The sequence below is a fragment of the Chiroxiphia lanceolata genome, chromosome 1 (genome assembly GCF_009829145.1).
Source record: "Chiroxiphia lanceolata isolate bChiLan1 chromosome 1, bChiLan1.pri, whole genome shotgun sequence".
NCBI lineage: Eukaryota > Metazoa > Chordata > Aves > Passeriformes > Pipridae > Chiroxiphia > Chiroxiphia lanceolata.
The window spans coordinates 139,670,767-139,683,143 of NC_045637.1; the positions used below are offsets into that span (position 1 = coordinate 139,670,767).

At 34.2% G+C, this 12,377-nt stretch overlaps 1 protein-coding gene across 3 annotated transcripts in view; it reads right to left on the reverse strand.

Annotated features, from left to right (window-relative positions):
* Positions 1–12,377, reverse strand: part of ARMC4 (armadillo repeat containing 4) — a 78,713-nt gene that overhangs the window by 27,742 nt on the left and 38,594 nt on the right. For all 3 annotated transcript variants that reach the window (XM_032705521.1, XM_032705540.1, XM_032705530.1), the window contains exon 17: positions 9,403–9,517. In XM_032705521.1, the coding sequence (XP_032561412.1) occupies positions 9,403–9,517 (115 nt within the window). The remainder of the gene's footprint in view (positions 1–9,402; positions 9,518–12,377) is intronic.

Sequence of the window (12,377 nt, forward strand, 5' to 3'; positions counted from 1 at the left end):
TACCACCATGTAAATGCATCTACAGACAATCACTTGAATAAAACCACTGTTTCTCGGTATCAGTTTTCATATTTGTCTTGAAATTTTAAAATTTGACCAAAGGAGGCAGAGTTACAGAGAAAGTTTTCTACATGCACAAATTTCTTATCTATATGTATTCAAGGGCTAGGCAGCTAAGTGACCAGACACAGGAGAAGGAAAGAAAATGAGATGTTTTATATATACTTACATTCCTTGAAAGTCACTACAGAAGTGCGCGTTACCTTGTGCATAAGTACTGGCTCAGCAGATGAGAAAGGCTTCTGTTCAACAGGTAAATGCCCCAGTACAGTGTCTAAGATTTGAAAGGGGCCCTGAAGATTATTCTGCTTTTTTGCACAGCTCAGATATTTGTCTATCATTATTCCTGCTTTTGAGAGATGTTCCATGAAGAGGTAAGATAGCCTGTATCTCATCTTAATGAACCAATATGTATATTTTGTATTTTCCTACCTGTACACATTTTTTCCAGGTGATTATAACCCTATTTGTTAAACTTTTCTTCTCACAAGCTTATACTTTCCACATTTTGTAAAGGAGTACAGTCCAACTGAAGTGATGGGATAATATATAAACAATCCAGTAGTAAGTAAAAGAAAAGAGTTTTAATAATCATCTGTGAAACCAGCTAAACACGAGGATAGAACCTTCTACCAGTGAAGAAAAGCAGAGGGAAACTGCAGAAACCACATGTCCGGAAAGTTTCCCAAATGTGACTGTGGATGTAGTCTGGTGGTCTGTGCAAGACAAAAGAGAAAAGCAAAATGGCAAGAAATTCGAAGAACAATGAGCTGAAAGAAAGACTGAAGTGAGAGCTTCAAAGTCCATTATGTTATGTACAAGATTTCTTTTTTTTCAAAGAAATTTAAACAACTAATGTAATCTCTTTTTTGTATCATTTGGTAACACCACATACTTGTTTTGTACAGTAAATTTCTACTTTTTTTTTTAAACTGAAATATGTGTATTTGTTATATACAATTGCCATACGTCAAATACAATTAAAGGAGAAATTATATGAAGTTGTGCCCATAATTGCAGAGTTCTGGACTTAATTCTTTTGAATCTATGTTCTTTGAGTATACCTGTATTAATGATCAGATAGCTGCTCATAGTATAAAGTCTAAAGTAACTTCGTGACTTTAGTTTCCAAGTGCTGTCAGGTATTTTCATCTATACCTTTTTTATTATCATAAGAGAAGAAAAATAATATACTACAATAATATATTACCTCAGAAATAGTTTTTTACTTTGTGCTTCAAATAGAAATAAATACAATCTTTAAATTCTATCTTCTATATTAATTGACAAACAACTTACTCTGTCTGATAACCCAAAGGGTTTGTAATGTCCAGCTATTAGTGTGTGTTAAGCCTTCATATTTACCCATAGTACGTTTTATCCAGGTGCCCCCCTCCCTTACCTATTGTGACAAAATCTTATTTCTTAGTTGTCCTAACAAGGCTTCTCAGGTAGAATTAGGCAGGAAAAAAACTGGCATGGTAAGAATAAAATCTAAGACACAGTCTTTCTAGAGAAAAATATTGATAAAATCACTGATAAGCAATAAAATAGATAATTTTATTGTATACATCTGAGTGCATGTGTTAATGATAGGTTGAATACATCTGTTTTAACAATAATATTTCCTGAGCTGAACAAAGTAAATGGCCAAATGCAAAGACATTCAAAGAAGCAATAAAAATGTTAAAAAAAATTGAAAAGGGGAAGAAGGCTTTACTGCATTAACAGCAAATAACTTAATTTTAAATGTTCATCACTGTTATACCTTCTAATGTAATATTTAACCTGAGGTGACATATAAGAAGTATGGATTGTTAAATTATATTTTAAGTGGCTGAAGAAGACAGGAAGAGATAATAGAATTTTTCATGACTTCATATGACCACATCTAACTAGCTGACTGCAAAATTTTTATCCTCAGAAAGTGTGATACATACTATTTTAAAACTGGATACATAGGGAGGATTTTGCAATCTCAAGCAGTAAAAAAAGATAATCTATCTGGCATAGATGCTGAGGCCAGTAAAGTTACCTGCTGTGTTAATAAAAGCCTCATCCCGCTACTCTAATCACATATTTTCATCTTGCTGAACTGCATGACTATTAACAAAACTTAGTTACTAACTTTCCCTTTTCACTTTTTTCTATATTGGCTTCAGCCAAAAGCAGAAATATTGTGAGACAGACCAGCTTTCCACATTTTTTTTAATTAAGAGCAGAAACTATCATGGTATTCACAGAAAAACAGATTTGGAAAAATCACTTGATTTTGCAGTATTTATACAAGGAGAACATTTGGGATTTTTGAGTTCCCTCATCATCATATTATATGGTTTTTTGTGTTTATTTTCATTAAGTAAATAAAGTTCATCAGTCTTAAGCTGAGACATACAGCTCTTGTAGAAGAACTACTGGATTCTTTTGTAACTTATTTCCATTCTTATTTCTTCCAAAGTGAATACTGTTTTCTTTATTTGAAAGATTTAAACACTGTATTACAAAAACACATTGTGTTTATCTTTAAAAATATTTCCCTTGAAAGATAAAAGTTTCTCTACTAAAAACAAGTAGTATTTCACTCTTAGAACAACATAAAAAGCTTAAGGTGTCAAAGTTAATTTGTCAAATTGAATTGCTTTTGCACAAAAAAGTGATGGCATGGCTGTGCAAACAAACTTCAGTTATCAAGAGCCATCTTTAAACTACCTTTCCTTTAATGAAGGAAGCTGTCTATTTCCATTCACTATTGCCAACTGAATAACTTCTCATCCTATTGCACAAACCAATTTAAAATTCAAATTAAAGAAATGCAACAGAAGTTTCTATATTATAGCTGCTCAATGAAAATAAACACAGTTTATATAGGCAAGCTTCTATCAAATTTTCTTATTAAATAACTCTACAGTAATATTAATCATACTATTTTATATTTAGAGGTTAATTTTATTCCTGTTTATACAGTACAGAGGCTTCCACTGTAGCAGAACAGATGAAGAAACATCTTGTAAGATGAGACCACTACATCTCATAACTTTTCTTCTGTGTTGAACAAATGCAATGTATTGGGAAAACAAGAGTGGACAACAAAAAGAATTTTCTTGTCCTCTTTACCTCACTGAAGCAGCTAAAGCCATAGCAACAAAGCAGAGTCACTTTAAGATCATTCCAATACTACTCTATACCTGTAAGAGCAAAATTCCTCACTCCTGGCTCTTTAGGGATTTAATCATAGCACAGTCAAATGCTTTGCAAGTGTATTTCTGTTGACAGTTTCAACAATAGTCAAGTCTACATAGCCAATAATGCAACTTTTAGTAGTCCTTTGGTCTACTGTTTTCTTTACTTTTTAATCTGGCAGACTACACCTGAAATTCAGTCCTGGGTAAATGCCAAAATCCTAATTTTTTTTTCACCGAAGCAGTGGAACTACTAATATCAAAGTCTTTTGAGGCCACAATTCTTTTAGATTATCTTGGGGAGCATTTAAATAATCAAAGTATGAGAAACAACTAATGTTGAATAACCGGAAAAACTAAAGATTGTTTCCATTGGTTTTGGATTGAATTGAATTCAAACACATCTAAAAAAGCTTTGTATAATTATTAATATGTTTATGAGATAGTCATCACTGCTATGTAGTTTTGTATTGTAGAGGTGTAAGACAGCATTATTGGAATGTTCTGAGGATGGTCTATCTAAACAATCAATGCAGTGACAACACAAACTAATAAACTGTTATAACAGTTACTCTTTGTGTCTTTGCAACTCTGGCATGGTTCCATGAAATAGAGTGGCACTTAAGAAGGCAATCATATCATATTTTACCACTCACCATCACAGACCAGTAAGAATGTGAACAAGCAGCATGGAGTAAAACATATGTTTTAGTTCAATCAAAAGCTTCAGCACTAGATAAAATGATTGCTTTAAATTTTATGGTTTATATTATGCAGCAAATGAAACAATAATCTCCATGCTCTTTTCTTGCCTAAAGATATATGGAAGTTCCATGTGGCAAGAGAGAGGGTAAAGACAGGAAAAGAATGAGATGGACAAAAAGGAAAAACAGAGAAGGAAGGAGAAAAAGAATTGGAGGTGGATGGGGTTTAAGCCTTTTCTAGACTTATAAAATCCAATTAGCAAGCCTGATTTAAAAGTACAGAAGCTACATGACAAGCTGTTGACTAGCATGTGTAGCTGTTATAAACTAAGCTACAAGAAAAGCTGGTCAAATATTTTCCAGTGGAACAGTATTCCATCAGAAAATGCTAATGGAATGGAACCAAAACCTTCCATAAGAACACAACGACTTCTTGAAAAGTTTTGACAGAAACCAGGCAGAAAGGCAGGCTAAATTACCAGTGTGTCTCTTCATCTTTTCTCTTGTCAGCCAGATGGCTGGTGAGTAGCCTGCCAGGCTGCTTGGCTTCTAGTTTTCATAGAACCCCTGACTTCTTGCCTGATGGGCTGCCAAACAGCTGGAAAGCCAGGTCTCCAGGAGCTCCTGAGCTTTTTGGCTTCTCATGGTCTCCAAGCTCTCAGGCAGCGGCTTTGCATGGAACTTGGGACCCAAGGTTCCTCTGTGAGGGAGATACAGGCTAGACCCTTATTTTCCCTTTGCTTCGCAGCTTTCAGTTTATGTGTTTTACAGAAATTGAACTCCTGTATTTGTAGACATTAAGGACCTCAGAGCAATTTATGCCTGTCCATTTAGGATCTCCAACGTGTCTACAGGAGGCCCAGACAACTCCTGATAGCTGGTTCACTAAACTAGGTAGCCTGTGTCAAGAACCACTGGATGGGCTGCTTCTGCATGTACCCTGCAGGCATGGCAGTCAGATATGGACTCACCAAGCCAGGTCTGGCTTCCTGGGTGTCCTAAATCTCCAAGGACCCTGGTTCTCAGGAAGGTTTGAGGGGTAACCCAAAAGTTTCTTTTTCTCTCCCTTCTAGTATGCTTTTAAAGTTTAGTTCATAACAAATTCTTATAATTTGGAAGGTCTAAATCCAGATATCAGGGGTTAAAAACTGCATAAAATGAGAGCAAATATAGAGAAGTAGGGATGATTGAAGTAAAAAAACTATACTCCTAGAGAAAACAAATAGGAAAATGGAAAGAGAGCAGTAAGAGCAGTAACCTTGAACTGCCAAGGTTTCTGTATAGAATTGCAAGAAGCATAGTAAGGAAAACAAAGAAACTGTACATATGCAAATAGGGAATTTTTACATTATAGGCTTAACGAAAAAATCGCAAGTAAACAAAACTGTATTGGCACTGCTAAAGCAAAATTTTAAAAATATAAAACAAATTAACAGCAGTGTGCAGTATGGAGCATGATTATCTTTTTACGCTACAGTTTTAAATCAGTAAAATGTGTAAAGAAAGCATCTTAATTAAAACAGCAAATAATTTTACTATTTGTTATGTATTAGAAGAATTTCCAAGTTCAAGTACATTTCTTTGTTACTTTTAGTAAAGAAATGCTCTCTGCAGTTTCATACATATGGTTACGCTAAAATTTCCATAACAAGCAAAATCTTTGTAAGAATCCTACATAGCATAGGTCATCAGCAGCATATTTTCCACCCACAGGTTAACTCCAGACTGCTGGCTGCAGAAGTCACTTCCTCAGAATATAATACTGTTGCAAGACTGAAGACTAATTGACCTTCACACATACCCATCTCATTACCCTTCCCTATTAAACTCGGTTTAGTTTTGATTGAGTTTTGGTTTCTCATGTGTCAGCATGGACATTCTCTTTCCCTGTATGAATGAAATTCACAGGCAACTTCAGATGGCTGATCATCTTTCATCACACCCATGATATTCCACTGCAGAGCTGAAATCACGATTTATTAGAAAAGTGTGAGATGTCATTTTACAAGTACATTTTAAGAAAACAGAATAAGTTTCTAGTCTCTCAAACCCCCAGTTTCTGTCTGTTTACTTACATTACTTTGACAGACTCTATACATAGATGGCTTCCTGAGGTTCTTTAAGAAAGCCTTACAGCTGTAGCTATAAAAAGGCTAAAACTGAAAGTTGAAAGCTGATATGCAAGTAGAAAAGGACAGAAAAACTCGATGCCTGACGTTACCATTCCTATTCTAACGTTTGCACCCAAAACTCTACTAAATATGAGGACAGAAAATAAACCTTTGAACTTTTTTTTCTTTATTTTTTCTTTTTTTTTTTTTTAATTTATTTAAAGATTCTAGTAGAAGGTTACTCCACAAGGAAATAGGTATTTTCATACAAACTCAAGTTGGCAGTATTCCTCTTATTGGCGCAATGCCTTTGGATGATTTTTATAATAGCCCAAACAACATTTTTGTAGAATTTCTCTAAATGTTTCTGTTTGGGCTGATGTACGTTGGGAGAACGTTACAAATACTGTTTTTCAAAGAAGCATCATAACCAAATATTGCTGTTCCAACATCAACAGAGTTCAGTAGACTTCTCCTAGCCATTTTTCATAATCATTTGTGTTTCTTGGACAGTGCACTTACACTTTGTCACTACCAATGTGCCTACAGTAGTAATGTTTCCTTTTGGAAGTAAGGAACTAATTAATAAGAATCTGCTTCTATGAAGATAATTCCTTTGAATAAATTACATTCTTGTCTCTTTATGTCTTAGATTTTAAAGAAATGTATGAACTACTTTATCCAAAACTGTGACATATTTGTCTAAAACTCACATTTAGCACTTTCAGGTGCTATGCAAATTTTCTCAGGAGAGGTCTACCAAACAAATTGTATCACTGACAGTAAGATCTTCACCCTATAAGAAATTCTTCAGGCTAAACATATCTAGAACTAATGCTGGCATATGAAGTGATGATTGATGTCAAACTAATATTACAGTTGTCAGAGCTACAGTTTATGTACTAGAGTGTACAATTTACATCCTCTATTTAAAAAGTCATAGATCTGCTATGGACCAAATATCACTGAACTTTATCATATTGCTGTAACAAACAACATCACTTAGCTATATCATACTGATACAATTCTATTCCATGGGAAGCACTCTGAAACAGCTACCACGATGTGACTGTCAACACATACAATCTAGGTCTATGGGAACTTGGATTCTTCTCCTTTTGCAATTAATTGCCTAACAGCAGGCAAACCAGTTAGACCCAAAAGCTCAAAACTGACAAACATCTAAACATCTTGAGAATTCAAGCCTTGGTCTTTTGTGACTCTTATCCCCTAATGGTAAAACAGCAATGACGGACCCCCCAGTCTTAAACAGATTATAACGAGAGTAAGTGCATGAGAGAGAAACACGTACTCATGCGCTGTGACAATAACCACCCTATTAGAAAGATTGATTGGCTTCTAAGATTTTATAAATATCAAAAATAACTTTTAAATTGCTTGTACAGAAAATGTCTATGTGGGAAAACGGACATTATGTTATAAAAATTTGTTTCTGATCCTATTAACAAGTTCAGTTTCATCTGCGAGCCTCCATAACACAGAAGAGAACCACTACAGCTGCCACAAAAGAACACAGAAAGAAAACAAATCCAGATTCCATGCTCACAGCTATTTGAAACACAGTTTGCAGTCCCAAGTACAGGCTTGGAAGAGCCAGAATGCACATAATCCTTTAAAGTCATACACTTATTACTGGTTTTGAATCAAGCACTGCGTAAACCAAACTGCTTCTTGGAAGATCATGCAAATTGTTGAATAATATTAACCCTGAACAAAAAATAAAAAGTTTTCTTTAGATAGAAATAGCTGCTGTACTTCCACACTGTGGCTATAATCACTGCTTTATACATATTTCTTTCTATTCAGTGTCAGCGGAAAGGGTATTATTGGTAGGCTTGTTTCAGTGTGCCACTGGGCCGCAGGCTCACACAAAGAACTCTTTGTGGGGTCACAGATTAGCATTTGGGCAGGCAGCCAAGAGAGATGAAAGGAGGATAGCTACACTAAGGATGTACATAGCTTGCACTCATCAAGTATCCTGGGGAAAAAACCAAGAAAAAAATCCATGTAATCTATAATTTCAGTAGCTGTCCTCTATTCCCTTAGTTTCTGAAAAAGTGCTTTTAGCGGAGAAACTCTAGCAATGTGCAGTTCTATTCTGATTCTGCAGGTCACAGAATCTTATACATAGTAAGTATTACCTTAGTACGGAGATCAAGTAGTATTTTAACATTCAGTTATAGCAATATTGTTCAAGAGAGAGGTAGGTATATTTAGATACCAAAAAAACTTTATTATACTAGAGTGTACATTTAGAAAAAAAAAAGATGAAAATATAATTCAGAGTAACCAGCATGTCTGAAAAACGGCAAGCTGCCATTGCAGAAATCATTGTGAAGAAATACAAAATTCTTCAGTTATAAAAATCAAGAACAAATATTCTCACAATACTTTTATTCATACATCTGTATCTACATCAAATCATCTATATAAATTAATAGCAGCCAAACAGTGCTCAATTCCAAACAGGAAATACTGCCTTCAAAGGATGCTAAGGATATCTAGCACTTTGAAGGAATATTCACTCTTTACATAGTCAAGATCTCAAATTATATGTAGAAGGATATATATTTGTGGTAGAATAGATAGTAGATGCTAAAGTTGCATCAATTATGGAGCAAATTAGAAATGGAAACTATTATTGTACAAGGATTAAGGAATAAAGTTGGTATTCTAGGAAACTTCTAACGGGAAACAAAACCTTGCCCATTTATTCTACCGCAGGTCAGTAGTGAGGATTCACAGAAGATGACCTGCAGCTTATACTCACCATTTTATCTCTACTTGGAAACTGACATAAAATACATGAATAGCTCAGTTTTCTGTGCACAACTGACCTGCACAACCACCACTATTCACAACTGGCACTTTTTGTTGGCAGTCTCAGCAGAAAACCTAAGGATTACATTGGCACTGAGTCTGAAATATGCTCTGAAATCAAATGATGGTCTCTTGAGGACATAGCTGAAGTACCTCATAGTGGAGAACAACTAGAACTACCTGTGCTATTCATAGCCTGTGAGTAGAAGCTTTCTGTTTTCAGCATGCTTTATTTGGGAACAGTAAGTTAGATCCTGGTAAGTTATTAAAATATATTTTCCAAATACCATAAACACTGTAAAGGCAAAACATATTATATAATGAGCACTAGATGGAGGACTATTCACTTTTGAAAAGTGAATATGTATGTTTTTTAAGCAGTTAACAGAAAGAAATAAGGAGAGTCTAAGTAGCAAACAGCAAACTATTGCTGGAAATGATCCAAATATAAAAATTGTATGTGCGTGTATATATATAACAAATCTGTTACTTTCAATACTTTCTCACCTTAGCATTTTCAACGCAAGGACAAAGAGCCCAAGCTGCACTTGCTTGAACATCTGGGTTAGGATTTTTCAACAGTGACCATAACAAGCGAACTCCATCTAGACTGTCAATTATCCTATTGCAGAACAGAACAAAAAAGAGATAATTAATTATGGAGTGGACAATGTTGAATCTCAAATTACATCAGTTTGTTTGGAACACTGCTTTAACAAACACTGTCATGATCTTAACATACTGTTTTGCTTTATGCAAGTGCTTGTGTTTTATTGTCAGCTAATCACCATCAACATATTCAGTAAACAGTGCTTACTATAGCAGATGAGCATGAACAAATAAAGACAGAATGTTTTCTACATAAATCTCATTAATGTTTTCTTTTTTCCAGCACTGTCATTCAAAATTCTTACAGAAGATAAAGTAAACTACATTATAACCAGAACTCATAAACATGAAAACAAGCATGTGACTTTTTAACGATCTGCATGTAAAGTGAAATCTGAATTCCAGCATACTGGCTTCTTTCATATAGTAACAAATACTTTCCAAAACAAATATTTGTGCCCAAAACTATGTACTTAACTTTTTATTCAGTCTGTGTTTAATGTATTTACCTTGCTCTATGACATATTTTAAAACACTATGTTTCTAATCTAGCATTAGAAATTAAAATGGTCACACCACAGAGCATCCTTTGTTGGGCACGAATAATGTGTAACTTGTTTCCCATGTGCTCCTTACTAACAAGACCAACACTGAACGCTATGTTATAATTACTTAAACACACTGTAATCAAAGTATCTTCATGAGTAGCTGAGAAATGAATTATCAGCAGAATCATCTCTACACCATCTGCATTATGTTTACATATCAATCAGGCTTGGGGATCATAACTTCACATTAGGTTCCAGTGAATACCCTAAATGGAAAGGAAGGTCAACCAAAACTTAATAACCTTTACTAACATACCTTTTTTTAAAAAAAGCTGTGTTAAACTCAAAGTAGATGAGTTGGAGATGAAGAAAACCAAGTACACCTTCACTGTCTAACCTCAAAAGTAAAAAATTCAGCTGCATACAATGTGTTTACATCTTTCATTGTAAATGTGAGATAAATTGAAATACAGATCGAGCTTCAAAACAGCAGATAAAACGTCTCATTTGTGTTCATTATATATGGTTTGTCAGGAAATTTTAAAACTAATTATAAAATGAACTTTGTATGTAATCCTATCACCATTTGGAGCAGAAAAAATAATTAAGGACATGTGATCCGTCTAAAATAAGAAAGGATTTTATTCATAACATTTTCAGGCAAACTGGTTAAACAACTATGTTTTTCAAAATAAGACTTTTTGTACAAAGCTATGGTTAAACTAAGACTAAATTTTAAGTCTTATGGTTAAACTAAGACTAAACTAAATTTTTTAAGGTCTGTCAATTTTAGTACAGCTTATTTTACATGCTCAGCTCCAAATCAACTGCAAGAAAATCATGCAAAGGACAAATTCAGAAGTCTTAACACAACAAAATAAAACAGCATAATCATGAACTACACAATTACACATATATGCTCACATAGTAAGGATGACTCAAGTAAAAGCTTCAAAACAAACTTTTAAATCCCTCCAAACCCCAAAGACTTTTAAGGAATTTTAACATTAGTCTCCTGTCATTTCAGACAGCACAAGGCATTTTTTCCTATATTGTAATTAATTAAAAAAAGAACCCATGAATCTCTCCTCTAGTCAAGTGAGTACTGATCATATACCAACATGAGGTACTTCCTCCCAAGAGGGGCTAAATATAAATGACCCAGCTCCAACCAGTATATAAAAATCAAGAGATAGAAGCCAAACACTGAGCTCAGATTTTTCCACCACACTTAAAAAAACAACCTCTAGGCTGATTTACCTTTCCTTTCCATTTTTTTAAAGCTTCCTTTTCAATTTACTTTCATTTTCTCTTCAGTGTTTCAAGGTAAACTAGCCTCACCCTATTGTCATTTTCTGAAGAAAAATGTTGCCTTTTGCTTGAAGACCAGAAAGACCAGTTGTCTTAGATGCAACACAACCCATCTCAGAATATCTCTAAGTGTAGTTCTCTGACTATTCAACATGTATAAAATCAAACCAGAAAACACTACAGACAAAACAAAAGAATCTCCAAATTACATTGTTCATCACTGAGTACTGCTTTCTCACAGCTACACTAGATTAACTCAAAAAGAACGACGCTCTTAAATTCTCATTCTGGAAGAATTATCATTGTGTAATCACTATGCAAGTACAAACCCTTTTATTTTCATCTTGTTGAGAGCATATATTTGCCAATTAAGAAAGCATTGCTAAAGAGTTCAATACTTTATCTTTCTGTGGTTTCACTGCACACCCAGCAGTTGAAGAAAATGGGTGTTGAATGAGCGTATCTGCCTTAACAGCAAAGGGAACACTAAAATAAATGGTCCTGAAAAATGTTTCCTCTATAAAAGTGCTTAGACATTAGTTTCCTTCCTATGTGAAAATTCCTTTTTAAAGCTGACAAAAATACACATTCAGGTTTCTTTACAAATAAACAAGAAAGAGAGAAGAAAATAGACCCGTAATCTTGAAAATTTCAGCTCTGATGGCATAATGCTAAACAGTATTCTGATTTGGTTTTGTAAACAGTTTTCGTATCTAATTTTCTTCCCAAAATGTATTATAATAATTAGGAAGATGCTTACTGCAATAAATACAAGCAAATATACCATAAAATATACTTTGGTTGGCATTCAATTCTGTATTCATCCATAGCTAGCACATTATTCACTCTCTGGTTTCACTCACTTAAATTATATATTTCATAATAATTTGTCGACATTCTGATGATAAAATTAAACTACAGTTAAATCCAGAGTAAGCAACCACTCATGGGACTGTTAAAACACAGGTTTTTTAATAAAAATGCATAACATTTTCTTTGAAAGTTGAATGGAAA